This window comes from Girardinichthys multiradiatus, chromosome 7, assembly GCF_021462225.1.
Source record: "Girardinichthys multiradiatus isolate DD_20200921_A chromosome 7, DD_fGirMul_XY1, whole genome shotgun sequence".
NCBI classification, from domain to species: domain Eukaryota; kingdom Metazoa; phylum Chordata; class Actinopteri; order Cyprinodontiformes; family Goodeidae; genus Girardinichthys; species Girardinichthys multiradiatus.
This window is the reverse complement of record NC_061800.1, coordinates 18,306,559-18,325,249: the sequence shown is the minus strand read 5'-3', so window position 1 is coordinate 18,325,249 and position 18,691 is coordinate 18,306,559. Positions and strand designations below refer to the sequence as shown.

Below are 18,691 nucleotides of genomic sequence, written 5' to 3'. Positions count from 1 at the left end.
CATGTGTACAGCAGCAAATTTTTATTGAGCTTGAAAGTTTTTATTTTGGTCGACACCTCTCAGTACATTTGGATGTAAAACTGTGTTACATCAAATATGCCTCTGTCAAGCAGCTCCTACTGGTGGCATCTGGTCACTGCTCTGCAGAGCACCACCAAGCAATCCTTATTGTCACTGTCCTATTTTGTCCTAAGTGTTTTTTCTTCTGGTAAAACTAATTACTGCTAAGGTCCATTTATCTGCGTCATCCTGCCGCACTTCTGTACGATGTGCCCAGAGCGCCCAAAATTCTTTCCATCAGACGTCTTTTTTAGATTATTTCCTGCCCACACCTTTCCTATGGAGCTGGGATTAGTGCTTTGAGATGGCCACTCCAAAACATTGACTTTAATGTCCTTACCTCACTTCGTAACTAATGTGGTTGTATGGTTGAGGTCATAGTCCATCTGGAAGCCCCATTTGAGGCCAAGCTTTAGTTTCTTGGCTTAAGTCTTGAGATGGAGCTACATCCATTAACATTTACTTTTCCTTCCCATAGAAAGTACTCCTGGATCAGAGCTTCTTTGTTCTCTTTGTGTCTCTACTCTGTTCTCTCTAACCCCCAGTCGGTCGTGGCAGATGGCCACTCATACTGAGCCTGGTTCTGCTGGAGGTTTCTTCCTGTTAAAAGGGAGTTTTTCCTCTCCACTGTCGCTACATGCATGCTCAGTATGAGGGATTGCTGCAAAGTCAACGCCAGTGACTGTCCACTGTCTCTACATGCTCATCCGGGAGGAGTGAATGCTGCAAGTCACTGACTGGATGCAATCTGCTGGGTTTCCTAAGATAGAAAACCTTTTTGTCCAATTTGAATAAATAATTAACTCTGACTGCACTGTTCAATGGTTAGGGTTAATTGGAATGTATGTACCTGACTTTTGTGCCTTGAGATGACATGTGTTGTGAATTGGCGCTATATAAATAAAACTGAATTGAATTGAATAGATGTCGCTTCAGTATCTCTACACAATGTTCTTTGTTCATGATATTGTCATTTTTGTGAAGTGCAGAGGTCCTTCCCACAGCAAAACACCCACACACAATGGTGCAGCCATCCCTATATGGTGTCTGCCTCCTCGATGCTGTTGTCAGGCTTGCAAGCTTCCCCATTTTTTCCTCCAAACGTAACAATTTTCATCCTGGCCAAACATTTAAATTTTGTTAATATGTCTTCCATGTCTCCCAAAGTTGAGGTATTTGTCCCTGAGTTCCTTTGCAAACTGTAATGCGGCTTTTTAATGTTTTCTTTTTGAAGAAATGGCTTCTTCCTTGCTATGTGGCTTTTCACCCCAAGTTGGTAGACGACTTGTTTTTATGTGGGGAATGACACTTTCTTACCACCTTCAGCCAGCACCTTCACAGCATCTTTTTGGTTTTGTTCTGGGACTTGATTCACAAATTTCAAAAACCTCCATCTCTGTGCCTTAGTAAGCTTAGTGTATGTAAACCTCTGAATTTGAGGACAGAAAAATTTGAATGTACAGTTTAAATTGATGATGCTGGAATCTGCAGTTGTTTACAAGTGGCTCCAAGACTTGTGTAAACCTACAGTTTTCATTCTTAGAACATCACTAAGGCGTCCCCATTGTTCTGAGCATTGGTGAATTCAGTGAGTATTGTCAAACATATCTTGCACGGACTGGAAAAAATCCACAATAAATTTAAACATCTGCACCGAATTGGTGTATTTAAAATGCGTTGCAATTACCTGTTTGATCCGTCTACTCTGGAAAAAGAACAATTCAACTAGACCATCAAAAGTCCTGAACTTACATGACATTACAGTCCACAATGAGTGGATTTAAACTTCTGATCAGAAATGTACAAATATTCTCACCTATTTGCTGCTTGATGTAAAAGTCGCAGGAGAACTGGAGGCTATCACGGCAGTCAGTGGGTCTGTAGTCTGTAGTTTTAGTTTATGTATTCAGAATGTTTCTTCTGTCAAAATGCTTCTATCTTGCTTACTTTTGAATTTACTTTGTCAACGACTTAAATCTTGACGAAAAATTGTGTAGCTATATTTCAAGACGTTTACAACCAAAGAAGTGAAATCTAAATATTTAACTACTTCTTTGTTCCAGCACCGTAGAACTTTTTCTTCCTTAAAGTACATTTGGATCGCCTGCTAAATGTAGTTTAAACCTCAAGGTGTACTTCAGGACCTCTGACTTCTGTCCTCATTATATTACTAACATCAAGGTGGTGTTTACAAGCAAAGTTCTACTGTGGTCTGTCCATGTGGGGCTTCAGGTCTTAGAAGTTGATGTTATACAGGAAAAAGACGGTATATTCATCTGTTCTTGTTTATCAAGCTTTTTCCCTCCAATCTCTGAAGTTTTCGGAACTTTTAAGAAAATAAAACTATATGAGATATTTGAAGGTTACAACTGTCTGTATATAACTACATCTTGTGACTGTCATATCCACAGAGCTGTGAGCAGGTTGTTTGGTGTTTTTCTCCTCCGCCTTCCTTTCCTGGGTGTGACCAGCAGATGCAGGCTCCACAGCTGCAGCTCATAAAGGCTCATCAGGAGGAGCTTAAAGGGGAGCTGGCTCTCTGACACAGACGCAAGATTGTTTTAACATGAGTAGTCTTCAAGCTCTCATGTTTTTGCTCTTGCTCCTCGAAGCTCTGACACTAACCTCCCTTGTCTCCCCTTACAGAAACCAGATTCCTACATTGATGTTTGAATCCTGGACTCCAGTGATCCACCTTCTTGATCCTAGTGTCTGCGTGGAGAACATCTACCTGGATCCCTGTCCTCTCTGCCGCTAATCTGACAGCCCTCCTGGTAACTGCTATAAGAATCCTTACTTCTGCCTCTCCTCCGCTCACCTGCCTGTACACACCACCACTCACCATCTCCAACCTGGAAGCAAATAAGGCCAAAACATCACTTGACCACCATACAGTAAACTCCTGTCAACCACAGCTGTGGATGGACTCACCTTCTCCAGGAACTCCAACTATCTCTGTATCAGTAAGCCCCACTCACTTTATATCAACCCATTACTCATCATCTTCATAATTATATCTAACCACCTACTGTACCTCTCCTCCTAGTGCCATCCTAGAACCTGGACTCCATCCGAGTCAGACGACGACATCCTCAACACTCCGTTCATTGCAGAAACCTCTCCTCCTCCAGTCATCAGACAAGTTTCTCGTCGTAGCCGTTTGCGTTCCCTGATCATTGATCATCAATCTCAGCTTCACTCCACAACTCCTTCACCTTGGCCTCAACCTGAAATCGACTCTCTTCATTCATCAAAGTCCAAGACCCATGGCCGCATTGCTCTCAGAAGCGAAATATCTACATGTTCACTCAGCCAGCAACGGCATTCTCCTACGGACGCTGCCGTCGCATCCATGCTGCAAGGTTCGTCAGCCGCCTCAACCCAACTCGACATTAAAAACTGGACCGTGGCTCGCCTTCAGCACGCACTCAAAGAAAAAGGAATCCCTTTCAGCCATTGTGACAACAAATCAAGGCTCTTTCAGCTGTTAACAACTCCCTCGTCACCAGCAGCAGTTTCCATACCTCCTGGGCGTCCGGCTTCCTCCTCAACATCTGCTTCCTCAATGAACGTCTCCGGTGACGTCACTGCCCAGCTGGCTTCCAGACCAGAGTCCATATCAACAGCTCCCCCTAGTGCGAACCAGGTCGTATTTCCCCTGTGCCTGCTCCCTCTGTGTCTGAGCTGTCTCAGCTCTTCTCCTCTTTTATTTCATAAAATACAATCCTTCATCCATCCATCCTTTCTTCTACCCTTTGTTCTGCAGCACAAATTTCAGTGCCTGCTTCCTTTCAAGCTCCTCAATTTGTTCAGTCATGTCAGGAGCCTCATTCATCCTCTCTCTTGGCTCCTGTTCACTCATCACAGCCTACTGCTCTTGGGCTTCCACCTACATTTCCAACTGCTCTTTTCTTTCCACCCTCCAAACCTAATCCCTCCCCTTTCCCTCCCCGGTTTTCACATGTGCTTTCTCATAACAATACTCCTTATACCCTTGCCACTGCAGTTCCACTCCACAACCACCTTCATCTACTCATTGCCCTTTCACTGTTTCTCCCACTTTACATCTATAAATCCTTCACGGTAATTATATAGATTTAGCCCTACGTCTCTGGCCATCTCTAGTTAGTCTCAATCAGTCTAGGGAATTACAGACTAGTTTAGGAGTCATCCAGCTAAGCCAACCATTAGGTTCTCGCTCTAAGGATCTTACTTCCACTGAATTTGCCCTGGTTTTTTCACAATACAGGGACATTATCGGCTCAGACTATCCTGACCATAGGTCAGAACTGGATGACTATCTTTCCATTATTCTTGACGTGGCTCTCCGCATTGGAGGTACTAGTTTTTATCAATATCACATCCTCTTTTAATCAGGACACATACTGGGGTTCTCTTGATTCTGAACTTATACTGCCATATTTTCGCTGCTCGATCCTCCTCATCATGCAGTCTTTGTGGTGCTCCTCCTCACCCAGCCACCACATATGCTGCTGTTATCCCTCTCCGCTGTCGTCCCTCATCTCGCAGGTCATCAGTTCTTGATCGGCTGCCATCTGCCGCTCCTCCTCCACCCATTACTTCTAAACCCAGTGACACATGCACTTCAGTCAATTTTCCAGTCACTAAGGGTGTGGATAGGCAAGGCCGCCCTATTTTGTATCAGGGAAGTAGAATGATTTGCAATAACTTCAATGACCTTGGCTGTTCCATCTCCAACTGCAGACTGTTGCGCAGCTGCTCCTTCTGCAGCAGTGCCCACACCAGAAACTCATACCCTCACAATCCTCGTCCCAAGTGGATTGACTAAGCCAGCACCTTTCCACACCCATTAAGGTAAATGCTCTCGCATTTGCTATAAAAAATCACCCCGATACAGAATTCGCAGACTTTCTTAGTAATGGGTTCGTTTAAGGTTTCCACCTGGGCAAAGAAGTCATTCCCAATTCCACCTACCACTGTCACAATCTCCAATCTGCTCTTTCAGAACCAGACACGGTGGATACTCTATATCCAAAGAGGTCAAGGAAGGATTTATGATAGGCGCATTCTGTCAGCCACCCTTTCCTATCTTTCGAGTCAGTTCCATACTCCGGTAAGAAAAGATTGATCATAGACCTGTCAGCTCCTCATGGCTCTCACATTCCTGGTATCAACAGCACCAATTAGTTTCCAGAATTTTTCCATGAAATACGCAAACATTAATCATGCCATCACACTCATTCGGTTAGCCGGCCAAGGAGCCTGGCTCTCGAAAGCAGATATCACCAGCGTCTTTAAAGTCCTCCCTATCCACCCTGATTTCTGGTGCTTCTTTGGCATTTTCTGGAAAGGCACTTACTACTTCGCTGTACAGCTCACCTTCGGCTGTGGAAGTAGCCCAAAAATATTTGGCTCTGTGAGAACGTCATGTTGGATCCTCATTAACAACTACAAACCTCCTGATGTTGTGCATCTTCTTGACAACTTCCTGATCGTAACCTCCCCTTCCTCTCCTCCAAGCCAGGGTCTTCGTGCTCTAACCAAGGTCTTTTCAGACCTGGGCACCCCTCTGAAGAGATCGGTCCATGCACCTCAGTTGAGTTCTTGGGTGTTACTCTTGACTCATCCTCTTGTAAAGCATCCTTGCCTCTGGAGAAAATGAATCGCAATACTCTTACTCCTCTCAAACTTCTTGCTTGCTGACAGATGTTCCAAACAACAGTTGTCAACACTTCTCGGCCACCTGAATTATGCCATTCGTATTGTTCCTCAAGGAAAATACTTCATTTCTAATCTCTTGTCTAAAGCAGCTAGCATCCCTTCTCTTCATGGTTCACTCATCCTCAACAGCTCATGCAAAATTGAAATGCGTCTTTGGCATCATTTCCTGTCCTCTTGGAACAGCATATCCTTTTTCTATAATGATTTAATTACTCACCCCAAAGACATTCAGCTTTACACAGATGCAACGCCCTCAGTGGGTTTTGGAGCCTACTACAATGGCAGGTGGTTCACATCGAAAAAGCCTCCAGAGTTCAGTTCTCTCCAGGATAACTTCATTTCTCCCCCATCAGTTCTTTATGAGCTTTATCCCATCATCCTAGCAGCAATCCTTTGGGGGCACAAATGGTCTAAAAAGTCCATTCTCATCCATACAGACAATACCGCAGTGGTAGAAATTATTAATAAAGGTCGTTCTTGGTCTCCAGAAATCATGCAGTTTGTTCGTCAGCTCACCCTCATATTCGCCCAACACCAATTCCTGCTTTGCGGAGCTCATGTTCCAGGAAACAGGAATTGTATTGCTGATGCTCTGTTTTGCTTCTCTTTCCAGACGTTTAGACTCTTGGAACCAGAGTCGGACACCAACCCAACTCCAATCCCACCGTTCTCTTCAACGATCTTCAACTAACTCCACAATTAGCCAGTATCTCCAACTCCTGTCAAGCCATCCTTAACAGCCTCGCTCCCCACACTCTGTCTGCTTACTTTTCAGGATGGAACAGCCTCACATCCTTTCACGTTACTCAACTGCTCTATTCATCCGTGCCTCTCAGATATCTCCATTCATAGCCAAAATACCCTCAGCTTCACTCTCCTTTAAACTCATATCCTTGAGGCATATTCCTTGCTAGTGAAATTAAGTTATGTTATGTTAACTTAGGTTTGGGAGCAGGGCCACGCCTAAACCACACCTCTAATTACCCAACTGTCTACTTTTACCAAGCTCACCCAACCTTCACAGTCTGTTACGTTCTTTTGACCCCACCCTCCCTTACCCTAAAACCCTTCTCACCTCATCCCTTATCCTTCCCTTCGACCCATCATCCTCATCCCGCTACATCTGTTATGATTTGTGGGTGTTTTTGGGTTTTGTTGGTCTGTTTCACAATTAAATTTTGAATCATGCTTCTGTTTATTATTTTCCTGGTTATGCTTTAGTTTCATGTTTTTCTAGTTTCTGTTAGTTTGTATTCAAGAGTTTCCGTTCTGCTCAAGCCACGTTTTGTCCTGTCAATCAACTTTATTCGGTTCACCTGCACCTAGTTAATCTGTCTTCTTGCTTCACCTGGTCATCCTCCATAAATACACACCTGTTCAATTATTCATCGCGGAATCATTATCAAATCATGTTCATACCATGCTTTCAGATCAAGACTGTACCCACACACTGAGATTTTTTCTCCCATGCCTTCAGACCTGTCTCCTCAGATGACTTCATCCTTACTTCCAGTTCTTCCATCCCTTCAGCTTCTTACTTTAATAAACCTTTAAACACATATCCCTGAGGCGTGGTCCTTGCTAGTGAATCAGCATAACAATCAGGAAACCATCTGTTGTTGGTGTAATGTCAGGGATATTTATGTTTTGCGCGGCCAGTTTTCTGGTGTGTTTTGTATGTTTTTGGAAATCCATGTTATAAGGCTGTGGTCATTTTTTTTTTATAGATTTAAATCTTCGCTCATATCACATGTCTGAAATATCCCGTGTCCTGGAAGAGGTGATCAGAAGGCAGCTGAAATACTAGTCACTAAATTACATGACTGAGTTTCTGAAGCTGGAGAAAAACTTCTAAAAACTTCTTGCAAGTTTTGTCTTCACGTGATTAACTGGAAATGACACGAAATGAACGATATGAGTTCTCATGCCATATTAAAACAAAGAGTAAACGGGTGTGGCGTGTGGTGTGGCAGTCGAGGCTTTGAATCCCTGTGGATGTTTCAGTCCTGGCCCCGGTGACCCGTGCTGCATGTCTTCCCTCTCTCTCCGCCTCGCTGCTTGTCCATTTACTTTCAGAAAAGAAAAACAAAATAACCCTAATAAAGGCTACTAGTGCCGCAATTAAACTTATCTTACTGCTACTGCAAAGTGTTCAGGATATAAATAACAAGATTATTATGGAAGTCTGTAGCTGTAACTGTTGAGTTAGACCTATATTGACATAGCTACATCATGGTCTCAATGTAAGATATTAAACTGCCCCATATTTTAAACATAACCCTTTAATGCATGAATTTATTTATATTTCGATATATTTTTTTTACTTATTTTTATTCCTAAAAATAAGTAAATAGTACTTTTGTTGCCAATAGGAGTGGTCAGGAGTCAAACCCATGATCTTATTGGTGCAAGGCAACAGTGCTACCAATGGCTCCACCGTGCAGCCCAAAACAATATTAGTCTAATAAAAATCAGTCGTCATTCTATGTTAAGCACTGTAATATATAGGAAATAAGTCTCTATATAATAAGTAGCATAAATAAATTGAGAATTTTGAAGTCTTTATCATGCTTTACAGTTGCAGAAGACAATGAGGGGAATTTTTCTTTTGTTTTCTTAGTAAAAATACATTTCTAGTTATATTAAAGTCAGCATACATAAATGAAAGCAAGTTTTAAGTAACAATCTGCTGGGTTGGATCCTGAATTCTGTAATAACAAGACAGAGTGTGAGAGTAAATAATTCTGTATACTAGGATGTCAGAGCAGATATGACAACAGAATTATAATAAAGTATGCAGATAATTCTGTTGTTGTTCGTCTTCTCCAGGAGAATGAAAGCAGCCACAGTCCGGTAACTGATGACCTCTTTCAGTGGTCTGAGGAGTCTTACCTCCAACGGAACGCTGATAAGACCAAAAACGTGATCAGTAATTTCAGGAGAAAACCTCACAAGCACGAAGTCACTTTAATTAAATCTCATGCCATTGAAATTAGGCATTCTTACAAATAATTTGGGACAATTGTAGATGATAAATTGAACTTTGAACCTATCTGTGAGGCCATGTGCAAAAATGCTCATCAGCTCCTTTTCCGTTTAAGGAATCTCTGCCATTAAAATATAGGTTGAACCATTGTGGCCTGTTTTTAACGTGCATTTATCAAATCTGTTGTATCCTTTTCTTTGGTGTCAAAAGAAAGATAGCAATTCACTCCAGCATATAGTTAAAGTGTTATTAAGACTGATTTGAGGGTCCCAACAATCAGTCTCATCCCTGTACAGCAGGCAGGTACAGCGGACTGCCTTTTCTGTTCTAAACAACAACGCCAATCCCCTTCACAGAGAGTTCCAGCTCCTGCCCTCTGAACCCAACATTCTTAGTCCCAAAATGTGAGACAAAATGTAAAAACAGCTTTGTTCCTACAGATTTTACATTTTTTATTTATATTTTATTCAACTTTAGTATTTATTGATAACCTTTTTTTTGTTATATTTTATTTGTTCTTTTACTTATTTTTTGCCAGTCTGGTTTTATTCTGGTTTCATTTTGGTTTTATTTCCTGTTTATCTGATTATTTTTTTATTTGTCTTGATCATTAAGCCTTGCTCTCCTCTTCTGTGACCTTTGATGTGATTTGTGGAGTCTTCAGAATTTTGAGTAACTGTATTTTATGGTTCTGGTTCTGGTCATGTTAAGATGTTTTATTCCTCCAAAGTGTGTCAGCGTGCAAACCAAATTTACCTACGTGTACAAATAAAGTATTGTTGAACCTTTCTAGAATTTAAATATTTTCTCACATATATGTCATTAATGTTATTTAAAGTTTACGAAAATAAAACTCTCTTTATGGAAACACAACAATAGCCTATATTCATGCATATAAAGCATTTATAAAATGTATATGGCTAAATTAATTAGTCTCATCTTTATAATCTAGCATTAATATTTGAGAATTCGAATTACAAATCTGAATAGAATGGTATTCCTTTCAAGACTAAGAATTAGAGCAAATAATAATAATGGAAAAAAAATCACAAGTAGATGTTTTGGATTTCCAAACATTTATTTTGTAATTATAATCCAGAATCAACCAATTTCTTTAACCCAAAATACAACTGTGACTAAAGTTAAGTCTCACTAAAGTTGTTGCATTTTGTTTCGTGATATATTATGATATAAATATATGATATACTATGATTCTTTCAGTGTTCTTTACTAAACTATGGCTTCAGATAAAGGATGCAAATGAGAAAAAGTCAGTCCAACTAGGACAGATATGCTTTATTTCAGGTTCCACAGATTCAAAATAATTGATGGCAGATGTGAACTCAAAAAGACTGACCGCTAAAACAGAACAAAACGGTGCTTCAGCAAAGAATAAGTTCAAGGGTATACACATTTATATGTTAACATTACTAGAGCTTTTTGACTTTTTACATACGCTTGTACCGAAGCAGTAAAGCAAATGTTCTTTGTTAGTTCCAATAATTGCACTGCAACATGTAAACAACCCTGCAAGGGACAAAAGAAAAAATATTGCCTCTTTCCAGGATGGGGATGCCTGCATTCTTCAGTGCTGTAATTGCAATGAGAGCATGAATAACAGAGAATTCCCATGAAGAGACGGGCACATCTTTGGGGTATTTGGCCTATCCTGTAAACATAAAGTGACTGTCTCTACACAGTTCTGCGATTTCTGTAAGAATAATGTTGGCACTCTTATAATCAATCACCTTATAAAATTTTATCTGTAACATAGCAGAAGACTGGACAAAATGACGACCTGTTGAGCTGTCCAGGCAGAGGTGAGGTTTTCCTTTTCTATTTTTAGGTCAAAGGTAATAGCCCTGTTTTTGTACTGTTTTTTTGTTTTTGTTTGTTTGGATGTGTTTGAGCATGGAAGAGAGTCTGGACAACTTACACCTCTGGAATGCCCCCTGCAAGGCGAGGACTCCAGGGTTGGATGTGTGTTTATGGGAGGGCTTTGGCAGGAAGAGCCAGGGACCCTGTCCAGAATAACGGAGCAACAGTGGAATGCGGTGCAGCGGGGAATATCCTGGGTTGAACGCAAAAGGCGTTCCTAGGTTCTGTGGAGGAGCACTTGTGGTGAGGTCTCTACAAACAGTTTTTTTTTGTTATTAAGCAAGACGACACGGAGAACATCCTGCAGTCATAAGACTGACGGTTCTGTGTGGACGCCTGCTTACAGCATTCAGTCGACTCTTTTCATTTCACACCACAACAAAATTAGAAGACCATGTCCCGTGGAATATCTTTCAAACCTGTGACTCATTCAGCGAAAATCTCCATCCAAATGTGAGAGCCTCAACTGTGGCGGTGTTGAAGTCACAGTGAATATGAAGTGTTAGTATTTCTCTCCAGGCTGTGCATTAGGCCGGATGCCATGCACCTTCGCCCACATGCCTCCCACAAACCCGGCACCCGTATATAGAGGGCAGAATCTGAGCCCAAGCTGCAAGCAGGCAGATAAAGACAATCTCATTGATGTAGGAGCAGCTCTCTGATAAAAAAGAGACATCTCTGACACAACCCTGCCTGCTATGGAATCAGATTAACTACCGCAAAAAACACTGTGCGAAGGCTTGAAGGCAGAGAGTCAGCTTTTTTATATGTTTTATAAGCACTTGTGATATTCTGTGTATGGGAATTTATGTGTTTGCATCACCATAAACCTTTTGGTTCGCAGGGAAATACCTTTAACTGAAACACTGATGAACAGCGCAATCCATCAATTCCTTCAGCGGCCATGCCTGTGCTTGTAATGACATAAATATGCGCTGTGGAGCCTGTGAATGGCATTTTCCACCCACAACGCAATCTGCAAGTTGCACCCCAATGACTTAATGATGTTTCTCTTCTCATAAGAAAACAAATATGCAGACAAAAGTTGAGAGATATCTCGTATCTCATTCTATGTATTTAGCTCAATCCAATTTTACACCATGTGAGAACGTGTTTCCCCCGTAAGGATTTCTTATATTTGCTTTTTTATCTCACTTGCTTCAGATCATTAAACTCATTTTAATATCAGACAAAGATAACCAGAGTAAATATAGTTTTAAAATATTCTTTCATTTATTAAGGGGGAAAAAAGCTATCCAAACCAACCTTGCCCTGTGTGAAAAAGTAATTACCCCTTTAACCTCATACCTGGCTTTGCCACTTTTGACGAGATCCATCAAGCATTTGTGATAAATGGCAGTGAAACTTTTAAATTGCGGAGAGGACGTTTGGTCCACCCTTCATTGCAGAAATATTTTAATTCAGCCACACTGGAGGATTGTTAAGCACAAACAGCCTGTTTAGGTTAATGTCACTGCATCTCAATTGGGTTTAAGTGCTGTCTTTGACCAGGCCACTACCAAACTTCACTTTGGTTTTATAAAAATATACACAGGTAGACTTATTGCAGTGTTTTGGATTTTTGTCCTGCTGCATAATTCAAATATGCTTTAGTGTAAGGTCACAAACCAATGGTTGGACAATTTCCTTTAGGATTATCTGCCAGAAAGCAGAATTTGTGGTTCAATTAATTACGGTTGTTGTCCAGGTCCTGAAGTAGCAAAGCAGCACCAGTTCATCACACCACCACCACCACCTTGTTTGACTGCAAGCATGATCTTCTTTTCTGTAGTGCAGTGTATTTTTCATGTCAGATTTAATGATATATAGACCTTATATATGAGGTCTATGTTTGCCTCTTCAGACCACAAAATATTTTCCCAAAGGTCTTCTGGATCGTCATGATGTGTTTGGTGAAATGTGAGATGGGCCTTTGTGGTTGTGATTCTCAATCACACCCCTAGTGGTACGGTGCACATTGCAGGGGGTACCTGGAAACATTTCATGTTTTATTTCCAAGATTACAGGTAAATATTATCAGTTAGTAGAGATGATTCTTGGATGTGTGATGCTTTATTATGACCCAGGGGTAAAATACACCAAGCTTTTATCAGCCAAAAGAGACAAAAATATTATAAACTACAACAAAGCAACTATAGGTGAGAAAGACTAGAGTAAGGGTGTCATTGCTGTTCACCTGCACGATGCTCTGCTAATGATCTATCAAAGCTTATCAAGGACAAGGACAAGCTATCTCAGGTGTCTCATTAAAGCTCAGTTAAATGATGAAAACAACGTCAAACTGATATAGTGAGCCTGAAAGTTATCTTGTTAAGTGTTCTGTTGCTGATTTTTTAGGTTTAAATATCTGTTTATTGGGGACTAATTCAAAAGAGATCCAGTTTTTGTTGAAACGAAAGCCGGTTTATTATTTATGTTGACTTAGTATTTATTTAGATAATTTTTTCACTTTCATGGTAACAGAGTTTTCTTATTGTTCAATTTGAGTGAAGAGAATAAAATGCCTAAGATTTAAATATTCAAGTTAAAGAGATTAAATACAATATTTCTGTCCCTGCGTTGTCGCTAACCTCCTTTTTTGGCCAAACTTGACAAAAGCTGGACGAAAACACACCCCTCATACTCTGTGTCACCGACGCTGACACGCTGACTTACGTGAGCTCGCACGCAGGTGAACACATGCTCCCGACAGCGGACAGACAGCGCACAGAAAAACACGCCACCAAAACCTGGAAAGCAGCCAAGGGTATCTGTGGGTTTTAAGATTGTATAATTTCGTTTTGATGGCATAAGCAGCAGGGCTAACTCTCCTGCTCCTGGTACATATGGTGGAGGTACACAAAATAGCCCAAGTGTTTCATGCCCTGCCCCTGACACGCAGCTGAAGTCCAGTCACCACAGAATAAAAGGTTTTGACCTGGCTTGGCTGTTGGAGGTGAAATTATCCCCCTGACTTTAAAAGACTGAGCTTGGTAATTAAATACATACATGATGGATAGATAAAGAGAGACAAGAGATAAAGATTGAAAGGTGGGAAGAAACAGAAACAGATAAAAGATGTGATAAAGAGAGACAAAGATGGAGAGAGTTGAAGAAGATAAGGAAAAAGATATAGAAACGATATATAAATATAGCAGGTAGAAGAACATTTTAGATTTTATCTATATCTATATCTATATATAGATATATATATATATCTATATATAGTCTTCTGTGAACCCCCACCTCCAACATCAATATCCTAGGGGAAAGAAAACACTGGCGGGGTACCAGTGTTATAGCAAAATGGCGCAGGCGGTTGTGAACCACTGGCCTGAGGACTGCTACCATGGATGTGGTTTTTTGCCCTGTTTATTTCATATTGTTGAATCATAGACACTGAGCTCCTGGAGTTGTTGATGTGTTCTTTGAGTAATTTAGGTAGGCAGGTCACTACTGAAATAGTTTACCATAGTTTTTTCGTTTTCCTTCGTTTGTTTCTCATCCGGTCATAAATTTCTTTACATCAGGACATGATGTTTTGCTTTTAGCCTACTTCATATTATAAGTCAAGTTCAATTTAGGTGATTTCTTTTTTATATGGGTATGGTAGTAATCAGGCATATATGTATATAGTGATATATATGGAAATGTTGGTTTGGATACCTTTTTTCCCTCAATAAAGGAAATCATCATTTGAAAACAGCTTTTTATATTTATTCAGGTTAACAAGGTTTAAACATCATGGCAAATGCCCAAAAGATAGACCACCTTCCCTTGCTAAGTTACATTTTATTTTCCAGATTCTCTCTCTGTGTTTTTCCCTTTTTTTTATGTCTGCCAGACCTTCTCTTTACCCTCCCTCCTCCACGCCTCCTTCCTGAAATCTACTCCTTGGCAACCAGTCACCACTGCGTCTCTACCGGAAAGGTAGACAGCCTCTTTGTGGTGCCACGGCAACCAACTGCAACATCAGACACTGAGACGTGCTACACTATTAACCAGAAACAACAAACTGGGGGTCTGTAGAGGGGGTGATAGCGGGGGGGGGGGGGGGGGGGGGGGGGGGGGTGAGAGAAGATAATAAATGCAAAAGAATGTGTTGCAAGCACTAAACTGTTGATTGTTGCTGTGCACTAAGCTTTGATTCTGACGGTCATACGGGACTCTACAGCTTAGTAGAGAACAACACAATCGGAGAGCATGAACTGAGAGTGAATTAGAGGGAAGTTTTGCAGCGGTTACATTCAGCCAAATACACAGGGGGGATCAGTAAGGAACATCTGGGTCTAGGATGGACAGGGTGGCTTTTGTTTGCACTCAGCACATCGGCCTGACACCTCACCCAGATTCTCTCAGGGTTACCGTGGAGGGGAGGGAGGGTCGAAGGGCGAGGGAACCAGGAAGAAATTGCTGGGGGTGTGATCTGAGAAGGAAAAGGTGTTTGCTTTCCTGCTGGCAAAAATCCTCTGTTCTGTGGCCAATGATGTGTTACTGTGTGTTTCTGTCATAGGATTTATTTTAAACAGAAACAACTTGGTTTATTTTCATGTAACATATCTGTTTTCTGCCAATATTGGAAAAAGAAGCAGCAGCTTAAAATATCGAAAAAAATGTTAGACTAGATTTTTATTGTGATACTTAAATGCTAATAAGCTTAATATGAGAATACAAAAAAATCTAAATCTAATCTAAATACATATTGATGATGTTTCCTTGTTTGCTGACATCAGTACCAGATGTACCAGATGTGAGTGAATAACACTGAAGATGATGCTTAGGAGAAGAACAAATTTCTGGGCTGCATATTTCATCAATATGCACATGTGGTCAGTGTTCATTCTTTCTGCAGTTATTTGCTCTCATCACACACTGTCACATTCAGAATGTACCAAAAATTAAGACAGACTGCTGACAAAATCAACTTTGCACAGAATCTGGCCAGTCTTATGAGGACATTGCTGCTTCCTATGGGTAATATAACCAGAGATTTTCAGAACTGTGAACATGTGAGAAAACTGGATATCGATATACAACCTGATGTTATCACTGGAGCCATTGGATGACCAATGTCTGAAGGCTTTATCTTCTGAGGATCACAAATGTCTGGCCCAGATTTCACAAAGAAAACCTCTCAAGCTTTTTATGAGAAACGTTTATTGGAGAAAAGTAGTAATTTACAGTGGCTTGCAAAAGTATTCAGACATTGGATGTTTCCTCATTTTTTCAAACATCATTGTATTTTATTGGGACAGTGGTACATAATTGTGATACGTTTTCCAACATTTTTTAAAAATGTTGGAAAAACACATGAATGTGCTTTGACCTAAACCATTACATTGTAGCTCTGGCTGTACTTTTATGTGGTTCTCCTGCTTTAAGTAAACCTCCACCCCAGTCTCAAGTCATTTACAGCCTCTAGCAGATTTCCTTCCAGGATTGCTCTATATTTGGCTCCATCCATCTCCAAATCAAATCTAAACAGCCTCCCTATTCCTACTAAAAAGAAGCACCACCACTGCATGATGCTGTTACCACTATGTTTCCCCAGTGGGATGGTCTGTTCAGGGTGAGATGCACATGTATTCTAATCTAACCAGAGCATATTCTTCCACATCTTTGTTGTATCCCCTACTTGTTAGTGACAACATTTAAACCCCAACCCAACATCTTAGGATGTTGTCTCAACAATGGCTTCATTCTTCACACTCTTCCATAAAGGCTGGATTTGTGGAGTGAACAACTAATAACAACTAATAATTCTCCTCTTAAGAGATTCTCCCATCTAAACTGTGCAGGTCTTCCAGAGTTACCGTGGGCTTACTTGCTGCGTATTTTATTAAAATGTTTATGGTTGTAATGTGATGAAAAGCCACTTAATTTTTCTGTTCACATTCAATTTTATTAGGTATGCCATTTATTAGGATCATGGAACGTAAACCTGTAACATAACATGAATTATTGTGGTCTTTCTTTACCAGGGAATTCACTATACATGGTTTAGCTGCCTTGCATGCTGCCTTTTTGCCAGATCTTTATTATAAATGAGAATTTGTTCTTGGCTGCATGGGGGCGCAGCTGGTAGCACTGTTGCCTTGCAGCAAAAAGGTCCTGGGTTCGACTCCCGGCCAGGGGTCTTTTGCATGGAGTTTGCATGTTTTCCCCGTGCACGCATCACCAGGTACTACGGCTTCATCCCACAGTCCAAAAAAAGATGACTGTTATGTTAATTGGTCTCTAAATTGTCCTTAGGTTTGAATGGTTGTTTGTCCTGTATGTTTCTGTGTTGCCCTGCGATGGATTGGTGACCTGTCCAGGGTGTACACCGCCTCTCACCCATAGACTGCTGGAGATAGGCACCAGCTCCCCTGTGACCCACTATAACACTTCCTTGGTAAGATTAAATTTTAAGATAATTTAACAGCTTGTATTTTTTTTCATACTCCTGAACCTTTCCAGAATATTCTTCTGCATGCAGCAATAACCAACCTGTTGAAAAGGATATGTACATTTACATCTTTTCCTTGGTTCTGATCCCATCACTCTTTGAACACGTTTCTCTGCATGATATGGAGTAATGAGAGTATTTCAGTCCAAGGTGCCTAGGTTAAAAGCAGGCCAGTTTTAAGGTAGGAAATATTCAAGTTAAATAGACCACACAGATTTGAAGGGTACGTTTGATGTGGGTGAGGTAGATTATTTGTAGAGCATATATGCAGCACGAGTTGACCGCCTAAACTAGCTGACATGCATCACTCCATTTACATGTCACAGTCACAGGTTTTCCTGCAGAACATGTTTGAATCATAGACTCACACATACTCCCAAGAACTGTCATCCTCTCACAGTGCATCCTGCTGTCATCTAATCCCCAGGTAAAGTATGCACAGCAGGTGTCCACGGGTCATGAAGAAAACTACATTCAGGCCATCTATATCTTAGTTATACAGCTGGGTCTGCAAAAATATGATAAGAGTTGTGATGGTGTGGGCAGCACTGGAGTTTTATTGATTTGGACTGAGGCTCTGCTTCTGTGGATCTGGACTGAACCAGTCAGTTGTCATCACCAAGTTTTCCACGTGGCTCCAGGGCACTAGTGAACCAGCATCTAATTCTCTGGCCTGCTGAGGAGGAGACAACAAAAGGTAAGAATGAAACATGAAAGAATGCAGGAACTAAGAAGTTGTAGGCCTGATGACCCCTAATGGAGCAAAACAATCTGGCATCTGCCACAGGGGATCCACTCCTCTTTAAACTCCTCCTAACTGGGCTTGATGAGCTCCAGTTGTGAGGACGTATCTGCCGATCACACTCAGCAATCAGAGGAGGTAGAGACACACATACACACATAATCCTGCATGCAGCCCTGTGGATATGACAAGCATGCCTTGGGTGGTGATGGGGATAGAGACAGAAAAAAAAACTGTTTTATCCAAGCATGCAGCTAGTCAGTTAGATGGTAAATGTTTTGTTTGTGCCATGTTGATGATTTCAACATGTCATAGAAGAACGAGGTGTGCCTGCTTTAATGCACAGTATGCCCTGAGGTTTAAAGGGAAAACATACTAAAATGATTCTACATTAGTTGAAGGGCTTTTGCACTATCATCACTGCAGTGACAAAAGAACACCATCATCTATTGTTCATCAGGTGGCTGAGTCTTTCAGCCAATCCCACACCATGCTACCTGAAATAAATGCACTCTCCTCAGACTGTGTGGCACTTTAAACAGAAGGAAAATACACAGATGCTGAAATGGAGAGGCAGAGTGAGAGAGCACAAATAAAGGCTTGGGAATGAGTACTGAAACAGGGGAGGAAAAAAGATGAGAGAGACTGAAGTGGAGAGGGGACAAACAAAAAAAATAGTGAAACTGAGAGTAGAAGGCAGGGTTAGTCAGTAAGAGGGGGGCACAGTATGAGGAAAAGAGAGGGAAGGTAATGAGGCCAGTGACTGGCTTTACACCTCGTCTCTGTGGAAACTAATTGGGAGAGAGCTGGAGGGCACTAATTTGAGCACTATGCTGGGTAAATGTAGTGCACCGAACTATGAAGGGTAAATCAA

General features: G+C 41.1%; 1 protein-coding gene across 1 annotated transcript; it reads left to right on the top strand.

The window, feature by feature from the left end:
* The first annotated feature begins 2,636 nt into the window (after window positions 1-2,636).
* Window positions 2,637-6,951, top strand: LOC124871885. Its single transcript, XM_047371500.1, has 3 exons — window positions 2,637-3,023; window positions 3,107-3,706; window positions 6,377-6,951. Exons 1-3 carry the CDS (start codon window positions 2,982-2,984, stop codon window positions 6,452-6,454), a joined length of 720 nt encoding a protein of 239 aa, XP_047227456.1. The 5' UTR covers window positions 2,637-2,981; the 3' UTR covers window positions 6,455-6,951.
* The last annotated feature ends 11,740 nt before the right edge of the window (window positions 6,952-18,691 follow it).

Excerpts from the sequence above, each read along its gene's own strand:
- LOC124871885 (XM_047371500.1), top strand. The coding sequence starts at position 2,982 with ATGGACTCACCTTCTCCAGGAACTCCAACTATCTCTGTATCA. Across the intron at positions 3,024-3,106 it reads CTCCAACTATCTCTGTATCA|TGCCATCCTAGAACCTGGAC; the intron begins GTAAGCCCCACT and ends CTCTCCTCCTAG. Across the intron at positions 3,707-6,376 it reads CTCCCCCTAGTGCGAACCAG|ACGTTTAGACTCTTGGAACC; the intron begins GTCGTATTTCCC and ends TTCTCTTTCCAG.